At 36.4% G+C, this 15,186-nt stretch overlaps 1 protein-coding gene across 2 annotated transcripts in view; it reads left to right on the forward strand.

Moving 5' to 3' along the window:
- Positions 1-15,186, forward strand: part of LOC129001561 (BTB/POZ domain-containing protein 3-like) — a 44,987-nt gene that overhangs the window by 19,544 nt on the left and 10,257 nt on the right. For both annotated transcript variants that reach the window (XM_054428891.1, XM_054428890.1), the window contains exons 3-5: positions 5,953-6,092; positions 12,849-13,056; positions 14,495-14,645. In XM_054428891.1, coding sequence (XP_054284866.1) covers positions 5,953-6,092; positions 12,849-13,056; positions 14,495-14,645 — 499 coding nt within the window. The remainder of the gene's footprint in view (positions 1-5,952; positions 6,093-12,848; positions 13,057-14,494; positions 14,646-15,186) is intronic.

Below are 15,186 nucleotides of genomic sequence, written 5' to 3' on the forward strand. Positions count from 1 at the left end.
ACAACATCACAGATACTGTTCCGCAGGACAGCGTCTACCTCTTTGCGAATGATACAACGTTGTTCGTAAGGGGAACTGACGACGCGGCCCTGGAGGCAGAATCTAATCAAAGAGCAAATGATTTGGCTGACTTTTTTTCCTCAAACAAACTCAAATTAAATTCACAAAAAACAGGATACATGTGTATCCAAACTGCAAAAAGACAAAATTTAAAAAATAATAGGACTCCAAACCTATTAATTGGAGAGGATCAAATTCAAATTTCAAAAACTGCCGACTTTTTGGGGGTGAGATTGGACGATAAATTGAGCTGGGATGCACAAATAAAATAACTGGAGGGGTCTATGGCTCGAGGGGTCTTTGTACTTCGAAGAATAAGAACCTTCGGAAACCTGGCTCTCTCTAAACTTGTGTATTTTGGCCTAATAGAACAGCACATTTTGTACTCAATCATTCTATGGGGAGCTGTTAAGAAGAATATTGACCAGATCTTTGTTTGGCAGAATATGGCAGTAAGAGCAATCTTGGGCATGCCGCCTCGGACCAGCTGCAAAAATGTTTATAAAGAACTTGGCTTTCTCACAGTCCCTTCACTTTATATCTATGAATCAGTTTGCTATATAAAATCACAGAACATTAAAACAACTTTTACAAATCACACTTACAACACACGAACAAAGGGCACACATGCAGTCCAACATAAACTCACAAAATTTGAACACAAACCAGATTACATGGGAATGAAATTGTACCAGGCCCTACCGAAAAAATTACTTGAAATTCAGAGCTTAACAAAATTCAAATCAGAATTAAAAAAATATCTAGTAGAGTTAAGTTTAGAGGACATAGACAGTTACCTAGACGGTGACAAAAATTAGTATTAAGCTGGTTATTCTTTGTATTAACCCTGACCTGTCCAATTCCTTAAGGCAAAGGACTACGGACGGAGAGATCATGTATCATGTATGTATGTATGTATGTATTACATTTTGTGTCTCTAACGGCAGGCAGCATAGCGCGCGTATGAGACTGTGTAAACATAGCTGAGGTGATCAGTCTCAGCAAATTGAGACGGTTGAATAAAAGAAGATTTTCTTTCAGACCGTTACATCGTGTGATATTTGAATTAAAAATGAAAATAAAAATATTTACACTTGGCACTCTTCTTTATGCCTTGCACAAAAATAATAAATCTTAAAAATAGCAAATTAAAATGCAAAGTAAAAAATGATTTAAGACTTTAAACTGGAGCTTGATGTTTCTTGAAATAACATGAAATTTAACATGAAAAGTGAGAAATAGCTTATAAAAAATGGCGTCTTGATGTATTTAAATTGAGAATTATGTGGTGAACTGGATGAAATAACACTTTGTCAGACGGACGCTGCATAAAGCGAGAACGAGGGTAAATTAGAAATGCGTAATGCAATATTAACCGCGAGTACACGGGAGTTACCACGGTGAAGACACAAGCGGAACTGGATTTAGTCGTTACAAATATCATAGCGTCTCTCCCACTCTTCAATATTTGAAAATCTGACCAATCACGTGAGGCCGTGCTATCACAAAACTGCTCGACAAAGTGCATGTCTGGAAACAGGTGACTGGACATGTCGAATACTGACCAAGTAGTCAGTTAAAAACTGTGTACAATTCAGAACAGCTTGTTTACACGTATAAAGACAAAATATTTTCTTGCAGTTTCAATGTGCAAAATCATCTTGTAAACAAATGTTGAGTGGCCAAATGTGTTTTATTCCATCATAGGCCTATACGATATGCATTTTAAATCCGATAACTTTACAATAAAACAGCAATTGTGACGATGTGAAAAGCGTTGAAATGAGATTTGCGGCCGATTCGCACACTGATTATAAGTAGCCTACAGTAGAGGGTAATAGCTTTGACTATTAATATAATAATTCAGTATCCAATAGTCAATGGTAATAGTCAATTGAGAAGTGTATAGACCTAGTCAACAATACCACCTGCCATCGCATACCTGCCTCTTCCATAATTATTATCATCACAATACAATTACTCATACTATACACAATTTCCAGTAGGTCTGAATAGAAACTACCTAAAATAAAACAATATTATCCAATAAAATTCACAGTAGGCCTACACATAATATAACTTTGGTATCCTAACATCATTAAACGTATCAATTCCACTGAATCAATTGCTAAAGAGTAAACAAAGCACAATTTTGCTATTGGTCTTCAATGTTTCCACGCAGATGAGTTTGTCATTTTCCGGATTTGTGGCAGACTCCTTTAGTGGGGGTTTAACATCATGTCTTCCTCTATCAGTCCTAGAGTGTGTTGATTGCGAGTGTTCTGCACACGTTTGATTTTCAGGAGATAAAACTTGAACTGGATCTTTGGCAAAATCCTCCTGTTCCCAAAACTTCTGAAGTAAATCATCTACTTTGTTCTCCAGTAGGCAATGATACATTGATGATTTATTGCCATTGATGAAAAATCCACATGGCCCAGATAACACCCAACCAAAGATGGTTGATTGAGCAACAGGAGTTAGAGGCGGGCCCTTGATAAGTCCAGGAAGAATGATACTTCCATAAACATCAGCTCCAAGTATCAAATCTACAGACCCAGGGGTCATGAAATCTTGATCAGCTAGTTGAAGCTCCTTGATATGATGCCAGTTAGTAAACTGTGTAGTAATGATCATTAGGCCTACATAGCATATTGCAAAGAGTTCCATGCTAAAACACCTGTTCAACGTAAGGACTTCTTATCAAGTAAAAGGTTATGTTTCAACTGTCTTGGCCCTCATTTAATAAAAGATTGCCGATCCCAAAAATCATGTGTGAAATGTGGTAATCGCCACCATACATTGATTCATGACGCTGTCATTAAATCTTTTGTTGTGGATTCACTGTCACTCAAAGTCAAAGTCAAAGTCATCTTTATTGTCACAAAACGTTTTTTTAAATGCTCTGGCACAGCCAGACAAAACAGGTGACATTGTCAAACTATACTAAAATAAACTAGCTTATATTGCCAAAAAAAAATACATAGTAGGTAACAAAACAAACAATTCACATTGATTTGTCTTCGAGAAACTGATCAATACTATAATAATTCTTTTCCAACAAAAATTCAAAATGTTTTTCTTTAAAAGATACTAATCCTATTATAGATTTGTAGTACCCAGGCAAATTGTTAAAAAATCTTTTACCCATATAAGAAGGTGTCCTTTCCACAAGATTTAATCTGTGTATAGGATATTGAAAATCTGTATGAAATCTAGTGTTATAATTGTGCCGATTATTTTCACTGTGGAGTTTTTCAAAATTTGATTTCACATACAATAAACATTTAAGAATATACAAATTAGGGACGGTTAGAATCTTTAGTTCTTTAAAAAGTTGTTTGCAAGAATGTTTTACGGGTTTAAAAGTCATAATTCTATGTATTCTTTTTTGAAGTTTAAAAAGTTGATACGAATCAGATGTGACGCCCCAAAGCTCTATTCCATACTGTAAAATTGACGAAAATAAAGCATGATAAATCATTAGTCTAGTGTTTAAATCAACAACATTTCTTAAGACCAACATTTGAAAACATACTGAATTTAACTTTTTAGAGGTGTTATGAATGTGATTCTTCCAATTCAATAAACTATCTACATCAATTCCTAAAAATTTAGCTGTGTTGCTAAGATTTATTTTTTCATTATCAAAATAAACAAAGCCTTCAAGATCGTCCCTACACTGGGCAGTTTGAAATTTTACTATTTGTGTTTTAATGTGGTTCATTTTTAAACCGTTTACTGTAAACCATTTTGACAGATCTTGAAGAGCTTGATTCAAGGCTAAACTTAGTTCATGACTGTCTTTTGATTTAATGATGGCTGTCGTATCGTCAGCATATAACAACAAACTAGGTTTAACATTCTTAGGTAGATCATTTATGTACATCAAAAACAATAACGGTCCTAATATAGAGCCCTGAGGCACCCCCATAACAATCTTTTCCCATTCAGAAGCATACTTAATGTTTTCTTTAATAATAACTGTTCTTTGAAAGCGATCGTTTGAATATGATTTCAACCACAAAATAACTGATTCTGAGAATCTATAGGAGGATAATTTATCAAGAAGAATTTGATGGTGTACACTATCAAAGGCTTTGGATAGATCACAGAACACGCCAATAGTGCTCTGTGACCCATCCAAGCTCTTTGTTATTGAATTTACAAAATGAGCCACAGTGGAAGTGGTACTTCGATTTTTCCTCAAACCAAACTGTTCATCAGCTAATAAGTTATTAGATTCCAGAAAATAGGACATTTGATTGAATGCAATTTTTTCAAATATCTTTGAAAAAGAAGGCAGGACAGAAACAGGTCGGTAGTTATCTGAATTACTCTTAGAACCTTTTTTAAATAATGGCTTCACCTCTGCATACTTCAAATGATTAGGGAAAGTGCTATTGGTTAAAGTCTGATTGATGATTATGGACAATGGCTCAGCAACAAACTTAATTACTTTTTTTATCATAGTAGTTGGAATCCCATCCCAACCAGCTGTTTTTTTATCGCTTAGTGACTTGACTATTTTGATAACTTGCTGAGGTGTAACTAAACTAAAGTTAAAAATTGGAATATCAGGCCTATGTGTGATTGATTTTTTTACTAGTTCCATTGCCTTACCCTTGGAAAAATTTACCCCTAAATCCTTCCCTACCTCAATAAATTTAGAATTAAAGTGACTTGTAATAACTGTGCCATCTGAGACTAACTTGCTATCAATAACTAAATCACTGCTCTGCTGTCGTTGTCTTTTTTTAAAAAAAAAGGACCAATGATCCTCTTCTCACTAACCACACACCACACAGTTACACGTAAGCTATGAAGAGGTCTCTCAGCTACGTTTTGAGAAATTTCTGCTCACCAAAATCGTAAATTCTGTTTGTTAACTGCTCCGTCCAAGTGGAAATGCGCTTCATCACTCATAAGGATAACTTTTTCGTCTAACATTTCACTCATTGTGTCACAAAAATTTACACATTTCCTCTTATCTGCTTGACTCAATTGATGACTGCCAGCTTGAAAAGATTAAATTTAAGATCTTTTACCAAAATTTTTCTCACAGTGGATGGGCAAAGTCCGAGAGCTGACGCCCGCTTCCGAATTGAGCGGCTAGGACTCTGAACTGTTGCAAGGCGCACTCTTTCAACTGTCTCAGCGATACTAACTGTCCTTGCCGGTCCAGGAGGTTTCTTCTTAAGCGAAGATCCAGTTGTGTTAACATTATGTATCCAACGCAATATCGTGTTACAATCAGGGATAACACCATGACTTGCAATGTTAAAATGTGCACGAAAGTCTCGCTGAATCTGAGTGACTGATTCACCATTTGCGTAATATCGTCGCATGACAAACACACGATGATCAAGGTTCCACATCTCGGCAAAAATTGAAACTGCACACTTCCCTCTCCACAACGCAACAACTCCCGGCCGGTGCCAAACAATATTCCTTATGTACTACAAAAGTCAAAAACATGCCTTTTCCAGTAATCACCCTGTATATAACACCTGGTCATGTCGGCAATTAAGTCTTAGGTTGTGAAAACATTCGCTAGGCCTCACATGAAATTTGATATCACATAAATGGCTTGGCTGCAATATATATTTTTCGTAGCATGTGTAATCTTTGGTATAATCAATGACTGCTCACTTTTGCCATAATCTTGTTATTCCTCTATTCTAAATAGCTGTTAGGAATTAAATAGTTGACAGTCCTTATTGTTACTTTTGAAAACATTACATGTAAGCATCTATGGAGTTAAAATAAATAGATATTGTTTTTCAATTTGTGTGTACAGTACTTCAGTAGTACGGTCACAACAACTTACTAGCCAGATATATGTGACAAACAAATGAATGTTCTATTTAGTTAACTAATGTTGTGTCACAGGAGAGAATTGGCGTGGTCAAGAAAATGCTACTTGCCCATAGTGTGGTTCTTAGAGCACAACTGAAGGACTCTAAGATTGCTGAAAAAGATGATGTCAAAGTTAAAGATATCTTCCCACAAACCTTTAAGAACTTACTCAGGTACGTTATTAGTTTTATTTTTCACGTTTGTTATTTTTCTGCATTTACGATAAAGACATACGAGGTGTGGCTAGAAAATAACATCACGCCTGAATAAAAGGAGTCGCAGATGGAAATCTGTTCTGACATTTTAAAAAACATTAGGGAAGATCCTAAACTATTAGAAAGAGTTATTACCTGTGATGAATCATGGTTTTTTTTACCTATGACCTAGAAACTAAGCGTCAATCAATGCACTTGAAGAGTCCGAATTAACCCCGAAGCCCAAATAAAGAAAGCTTGAATATCAAAATCAAAATTATAGGCCATGATGATTGTTTTTTTTTTTTTTTTTTTTTTTTTTTTTTTGACATCCATGGCATACTATTTGTAAATTTCCTTGCTTAATGTCAAACCGTGAATAAAGAATACTATCCTGGGGTTTTGGCCACCCTCCGTGAGCGAGTGCAAAGATAGCGACCAGAGTTGTGGAAGAACAAGTCGTGGATTATTCATCAAGACAACGCCCCAGCCCACACTGCACTGGTGGTTAAGACATTTTTGGCCAAGCATGAGATCCCTGTGTTGGAACAGCTCCGTGTGGTTTTTTTATGTTCCCAAAAGTGAAGGAATTGTTGAAAGGGGCCAGATTCGAAACTGTGGAAGCTGTGAACATTCTTTACTTTTGAAAAAACTAGAATCTTTATTAGCATTAGAATTAGCATCCTTATCATACTTGCTACACTAATTGCATTCCAACGCCTTATGTACAATTTATAGTTAGGGGCATGTTCAGGAAAACTCTGTCCACCTTGTCACATTCAGAGAAACCACCTCTTCTTCTAACTAGGGTCAGAAGTGCTACCAAATAGTGTCTGAAAGGCTCACCTTGACCCAGCGTTCTTCTCCTTATCTCATCATCAAGTAGTAGTAAGTAACCGGGAGGGAAGTATTGCAACTGAAAATCATTCAAAAAGTCTGCAAATCCAGTCCAGAGTTCCTTGTTGTTCCTATACCAAAGTAACGCAGAATCTTTGAGCAGTTCAGGGAGAACAAGGACCACCTCGTTCCTAGGCACTTCGTAAGATTAAACAAGCTCATGTACATGTAGTCTCTCGATAAATGACATTGCATCTGTCTCTTTCCTACCATCAAACCTTAAGTTCCGTTTGCGCACAGTATTACAGAGAACTGCAGTCTCCTCCCACCCTTACTGTTGGGGGCTTCGTACTGCTGTGCATCTACTTGTTAGACTTGTATACCAGTTACCTTTTGGGGAGTGCTCAAGAGAGAGCCTTCAGCCTGGCCACCTACTAACGCTGCAAAAGTACGTCGTACTTCTAAAAAGTTTGCGTTAGGCGGGAGTCCCAATATTTCTCGGACGTTCTGCCTTTCAGGGTCAAGTTCTACATTCCCCGTGACCTGCAGTTGCTGCTGGGAGAGCTCTGAGGACATCTCCGTCCCGACCTTACCTTCCCTTATAGCCTGTACAAAGTCAGCTCTTAACTTATTAGCAGTCCCATCCGCGGGCATACCCTGTTTTCTCAACTCGCCCTTTAGTTGCGACTTAGAAAGATTGTATACCCAACTAACCCGAGTTTCTGTAGCCGTGACATCAGGTAATCCTTGGCCCTTCGACGTCGCACCAGTCTGAGTGGTCTGGGTGTCTTCAGTTACTTTTGGCTTACCTGACTCGGCGTCATCATTTCCAGGGCTATCTGAGTCCGATACGCTCATTAAAAACAAACTGAACCCTAAAATATGTAAAAATGACCGCCAAAGTCGCAACACCCAAGTATCCATGTTAAAGACTAAAATTTCCTATCTCCAACTCTAAAATCTTTGATATCAAACTAGAATGACGGTAAACTTACAGTCCCTATTCGGGCGCCATTAATGTGAGGGATTTTTACCCTTAAAGATAAATTTTTATTCTTCAAATTTCACAGATAGTTCTGGGTATGGGTTAACTATCCAGGGGTCTTTAGTTAGCCTAAATCTCGATTTCCCTATATATCTCGAGGTTTAAGCTCAGTCCGCGGCAACCAAGCACGCCTACAATGGGCTCATCATCGCCCACCTCGAGATATCGAATTTGGCCTTAGACCAAATGGTCTTTACTATCGAATTTTCGCGGCAACTAATGTTAATTGTGACCCTACCGACCTATTTATAGGTTGGTAACTATACGTTACCCTACCTTGTGTGTCACCACTTATTCGGTCAAGAGCTGGCACTTACCTCGTCCCGTAGTCCAAATCCGCTCGAACACCACTGTGGCAGGGTATAACCCCTCCAAGCAGCCGAGCTCCGCCGCGAGGTATTCCCTCACGGTACAATACCTACCTGCTCGTTGCTGGGGAGGGTATGTCCCCTCCAAGCAGCCAAGCTCCGCCGCGAGGTATTCCCTCACGGTACAATACTTACCTTCTAAGCCGACCCGTCGAGTGTTCTGCTCAAGTTATAACGCTTGGGTAGAACTAACTATACTAATATGGGGTTGCTTAGTATGCCTAACAACCCCGAGCTTATACTTACCAATACTATCCACCTCGGGCCTAAGACTGACTTACTATAAGCACACCTTGTATCTTGGAGCGGATTGGTCTCATCGTAGAGCTTCGGATTACAGTCCCTGAAGTTCTGGGTTTAAATCCCACCAATCACCAATGGATATTATCTTATTGATAAACAGATAAAACAGTAAACCTCTAGACATAGCCTGAAGTGATGTGAATACTGTTTTAGGATAAAGCCTAGCATCCTTGGATGTTTCTTTCGAAATTGGATTTGCCAATTTAGTACGCATCAATTTAGTGGGCTGCGATCATGAGGACACATTACCGTCACCCGCGGCCGCGGCAAAATCGTGAACGTCTCCCTCTGTCCGGGGAGACATCATTATGGTCACCTGTGAAACTGGTGGTTTAAAATCAATTATTTTTTAATAAAAAAAAATGTTTTTCTCAATCCTCTGCGACCCCCTTATAAGGGCCTAATCGGACTAGTGGTAAATCCAGCACTGCCTACAAATGGACTTTACTTCCTGTTAGTCATTGACACACTTACCAAATGGGTAGAAGTATTACCTACAAAATGTACTACAGCTACTTAGACAAAGAGTTGCGAAAAATGTTTTCTACTTTTGGATTACCAGATCTTATTTTGTCAGACAATAAACGACAGTTTACTTACTTAGAATTTACTAGTTTCCTTGAAAAGTGTAGGAATCACACATAAAACAACTGCACCATATCACCCTTCATCTAATGGGCAGGCTGAACGTTTTGTTCAAACTGTAAAAAAATCACTTAAATGTATGGAAAAAGAACCTGGGACCATCGATGAAAAAACACATAGATTTCTAATGCAGATCCGCCACTCCAGATCCTTCTAATGAGAACCTGTTCATATTTCCTCATGTTTAAAAAGAAGATTCCTTTAAAAAGTTTGTTTAGAAGGTAGGCTCTTACCTAAGCCTACTGAAGCCACGGAGAAAACACGAACCTGCCAGTCCAAAAGGCATAATGCGAAGATTCAATCCTGGGACCGCGTTCAAGTCAGAAATTATTCAGGACGAGACAAGTGGGCCTTGGGAACAGAAATTAAAGATGGGTATCTTCATTCCTACGTTAGAATGACAGTGGCGTACTGTCATAGTTGGGGGCCTGGGGTGGCTTAGATGAGAGGGCCTTTTTTACAAACATATTTATAAGTGAAATAATATATACCATAGTACCCTGTTTAAAATCATTTTATGTCTAAAATAATTTAACGTTTTTAAGAAAGGTTCAAAATCAGATATTAATAACTATCGTCCAGTATCAGTATTAAGTAATATTTCAAAAATATTTGAAAAAGTAATAAGCTGTAGACTAGTTAATTATTTTGAAAGTAATAATTTATTTTACAAGAAACAATTTGGTTTCCGAAAAAACTTAAGCACAGTTTCTGCTCTCACTCAGTTTGTTAATGAGATTGCAGAGGCCTTGGACAGGTCTCAGGCCACAGCAGGCGTTTTTTGTGACCTGTCTAAGGCTTTTGACTGTGTGGATCACTCACTCCTGTTGCTGAAACTTAATGATTATGGGATTGGGGGAAGTTGCTTTTCTTTAATACAATCTTACCTTTCTGAAAGAAAACAAAGAACTTTAATTTTAGAAGATAACAACAAACATTATTCACCATGGGAAATTATATCCACAGGTGTTCCCCAAGGCTCAGTATTGGGCCCACTTTTTTTTTCTTATTTACATTAATGATCTTCCAAAAGCTATTAATAAAGAACTAATTCTTTTTGCCGATGACACTACTGCTTTGATAAAAAATAATAATACAACTGAAATGTTTTCTTCTCTGCAAAGTGTGGTAAAGGATATGGAGCAATGGTTTTTAGAAAATGGGTTAAAACTTAACGTTGAAAAAACAAATATTATCAAATTTTCTACTAGACACAAAAATATGGAAAACTGTTCTTTTAATTTAGTTGAAGCTCATAAATTCTTAGGGGTGTACGTAGATGACGCAGTTAAATGGGATTCACATTTGAATTATTTACATAACAAAATTAGGTCGATATCATCTTTATTCATACATTTAAGGGACTGTGTTTCTATTGAGACACTTAAAGTCGTTTATCATGCTTATGTGGAGTCTGTGTTAAGATATGGCATAATTTTATGGGGTCAAGCTACTGGTATTAAAACTTTATTCAGGTTACAAAAACGTATTATTCGCATTATCACCAACTCTCATCCACGCAGTTCTTGTAAGAAACATTTTCAAAATTTAAGAATTCAGACATTAACGGGGTTGTATATTCTAGAATTATTAAATTACATACATTCAGTTAAAAATGAGCTACCAGAAACAATACATTTTAATCACAGGTATGAAACCCGAAATGAAAATATATTTAGACTCCCCAGACACCGTTTGACCCTTTATGAAAAATCTCCATTGTATGCTGGGCTGAGATTGTACAATGTGCTTCCGCCATGCTTAAAGTCACTAAGCAAAACCAAATTTAAAGAGAAAATAGATAGTTTGCTTATTGACAGGGCTTTTTACTTAATTGAAGATTTTTACAGAACTACAATTTAGAAAATTTTATTTTTTATTTTTTGTAATTTTTTTTTTCATTTTAAGTGTTTAATTTTAAGTTAAGTTTTAATGTTAAATATTTTATGTATGGATCTGTAATTTTGACAATGCACCTATTCTAAATGTAATGACATGTATGGAATGTTTTGTGCAAATAAAGTATGTCTATGTCTATGTCTATGTAATTTGAAACAGGGTACCAGGGGTAAAAACAGGGTGTTTATTAAAAAGTAACCCTAAACAAACAGAGATTAGAACTAAAAAGAAATATATATATGCTTTTATTGTATTTTTTATCACTGATGAAATGAGTTTACTTCAACTATTTTAAAAGTAATCTATTTTTTTATTTGAGAAAATGCAACTATTCTAAATGTAATGACATGTATGGAATGTTTTGTGCAAATAAAGTATGTCTATGTCTATGTCTATGTAATTTGAAACAGGGTACCAGGGGTAAAAACAGGGTGTTTATTAAAAAGTAACCCTAAACAAACAGAGATTAGAACTAAAAAGAAATATATATATGCTTTTATTGTATTTTTTATCACTGATGAAATGAGTTTACTTCAACTATTTTAAAAGTAATCTATTTTTTTATTTGAGAAAAATTTAATGATGCTAAATTAAATTTTCCTATAAGCTTTTAACATTTTATGTTTTTATGAGTTGGAGATTCGTAATGAGCACGAGCACAACAAGAAGTGACACAAATCAAGGTTTTTTCTGTCACTTCTTTTAATTTTTTTTATTTAAGAGATAGGCCTACTATTTTTGCATAAAATATATAATTATGTTATCTTTAGATTATACATTATATTTTCATTTTGTAATGTAATTGGTCCAAACGAATTCTGCAATCGGGGAAAAAATTAACGATATTGTACTCGGTGAAGACGAAATCGTGAACGTCCGTGTTTGCGGGGTCGTAATCTCAGTCTGCCGCGGTCGCGCGGGTTATCTCCGAGACCGCGGAGAAATCGTTCTTATGTTTACAGTGGAATAGTGAACATTTTTTGCGGACACAGGGATATATTCTTCATGCGGAAGTCATTAACATCTCCCGTGAACACGCGGACAACATTATCGACCCCCGCGATCACGGCAAAATCGTGAACACGGGACATCTTTTGCGGTTGCGAGACCTTAATTAACGTCTTCCGCGATCCCTGGGAGTCGTGACTTTTGATCGCGCAATCTTTGCAGACGCCTGCCGCGATTGTGAGAACAGATTATTATATTCAAACAGCAAAAATTATTTTCCAAGAGAAAATACGTTTTTGAGACCCAAGTGAGGCCCCTTCCTAGGCCGATGAGAGGCCCTTGGCAATCGCCACACCGTGTCCGCCGCTGGGGGTATATGGCCCTGATTTGGGGACCTATGTTGGTTTGAGGCCTGGGGCGGACCGCCCCCCCCCCCCCCCCCCCCGACAGTACGCCACTGTAGAATGGATGATGGTCAAACTTGGGGACGAAATGTTGACCAGATGCTGCGCACAAAACTTTAAGGGGGGGACCACTATTACATATGTTTTTAGGATTTTCAGATGTTCAGAATTAAATGTTATTATGTTTGTTTAATTCAATGTTTTTGTTTAGTTAAATGTTTGCATTATGAAATGATTAAATTGAGTTTATACAGTTCTTGTTAATAATTGTATTTAATAATTTCAGGTATGTTTACGGGTATGACAACACCGCAATATTAACCTTTGATGAGACAGATGACTTGTTGTATGCGGCAGAAAAATACCAGATGCTCAAACTGAAAAATTTGCTTTCACTTCGTTTGATGTCCATGCTTAATGCTAGCAATATTTGCAGTCTGATGAACAACCCTGTGTGCTTCACTGTCTTGGAGCTGAACACAATTATAAACGAGGTTAGATTTGTATCAAAGTTCATGCGATATTAGAAAAATCATTATTATTCAAAATTCAGCAATGTATAACACTTTCGCTACCACAATAGTACAAAATTTTTCGTTCATATTGACTAGCGATGCACATATGCGACGGCTGGTTTCTACCCATAGACTGCCGTCCCATATTTGCGTCTGTGTTCCAATGTTATTAAAACGCTTATATCTTTGTAACGGTCTATTTGAAGGCCCTGACTTTACAATGCAGTAAATAGACCAATGCAGGTCTACAGGGACGTCTGTTACACATCTGCGTCGCTTGGTCTGTGGATATGATGATTGGTCACGTCATATGATACAATAGTTAGACAATTTACTATTGTAGCAACACATCATTAGCCTACGTAGATTTTTGATTTGTTTCATTATAAGCTTTGAATTCTATAGTTCAATAATAAAAGACCTTTTTTTTGCAATTCATTTTATGACAATTTACCATTGGAGCATATTATCCTATGTAGCTTTTATATTTGTTCACTTATAAACAGTTTTTGAAAAATCAGTTTTTTTTCTTACCTTTGCCTAAAAACAAAAACAAAAATGAACTGTCGCATGTATGGGCTATTTCAAGAAAAATGTAATAATTATTTAAAAACAAGTAAATGACAACTTTTTATCTGGTTTTTGCGCGTGGTCTGCGTGTACTGTTAACCAAGTGACAGCCAGTCTATGTGTAAGATTAAAATGTATACCTCGGTCCGTGGCAATGAACGTGGCGTCGCATAATGTGTTAAGATAAACTGTTAGCCTAATAACATAAACCTTAATGTTTCATAAAAATATTACTTTGAGGCTTTGAGCTATTAAATATTTAAGAAAAATTACAAAAAATGAGCCAAAATCAAAAAAGTCTTACTGGACATTTTCAAATTATTTTTCTATGTAAAATATGGTTCTGTGTTGCATTGTACACATATTGTGGCGCTCTATATTTTAGCTATTAATATTTTACTCAATGTATTGGCAAATTCTGCCATCCTTAGTCCTTATTCTTAGACCTTGCAACCTTTTGTAAAAGTCAATTAATCTGTTATCATTTATAGTGGTCACAAATCACAATGACAAGATAGATACTCATCCTGAATCAATAACAACATTTTGTAATTTGCAAATATAAATACAAAATAAATATTAAAATTGTCCAAACAATTATGAAATGTCTAAAGCTTAAATAACTTTATTCCGATCCCATTATTTTACTGCTTTGTACAAATACTTTTGTTGTGGCATTACAGGAAAACAGCTAGATTATAAATAAGCATGGTTTCTATCTTCTCTAAGCATTTTAAAAGTTGTTTTGTTATTGCTCAAGCTCTTGCTTACTGCTCTCATATGATTCATTAACATTGTTCAGCTTACTTCACCTGCCAAACATTTAATTCCTAATGCTTATTTTTAGATCCTGCAGTTTGAAACAGAACAGGTACTGGCCTCTCCTCAATTCCTGGACCTCTCTTCTAGTGCATTCTTAAGAATACTGGAACAAGAAGTCTGCAATGTGCCTGAGATTGAACTCTGGAGCGCAGCCATCAACTGGGCAAAAAGACAAGGTAAAAAAGTACAATATAAATTTGAGAGCAAGCAGAGGGTCTGCGGGCAGAGTCAGATTGTCTGTGAAAAGTCTAGTTTCCCTTAAATTACTTGTCCTTGTCTAATTCAAGAGTGTTCCTCCAATGGTAGGCTTATGAAAAATTTAACTAAAATTTTATAAGCGAAGCTCTTTGGGTTCAACTTCAATGCAATCTTTATAACACTTAATGACTTAATCTCAATAACGGCTGAACATATTTTAGCCAAACTTACCAAGATTTCTTTGTCAAATGGTTGGATGGTTTGGACATAACCAATTTCAATTTTTGATAATGCCTATATAGTTTTAAAGGAGCTCAAAGTTTTTAAATTTTAACATTGGTCTTATGGACTGCCATGATGGTTACAAAATAACAACGTAAATGTAAACAAAACAAAGAATCATGGCATATGTTCAAATCAAGCCAAGACCTAAACACAGTAAAGGAAAAATAATTGGATGATGACAACTGATCAAATAATACGGAGAAAGTCTTTTGTTTACATTTAAGTCGTAATTTG

The sequence above is a fragment of the Macrosteles quadrilineatus genome, unplaced genomic scaffold (assembly GCF_028750875.1).
Source record: "Macrosteles quadrilineatus isolate MER2022 unplaced genomic scaffold, UCM_ALF_1.0 Scaffold_8__2_contigs__length_117827958, whole genome shotgun sequence".
Taxonomy (NCBI): domain Eukaryota; kingdom Metazoa; phylum Arthropoda; class Insecta; order Hemiptera; family Cicadellidae; genus Macrosteles; species Macrosteles quadrilineatus.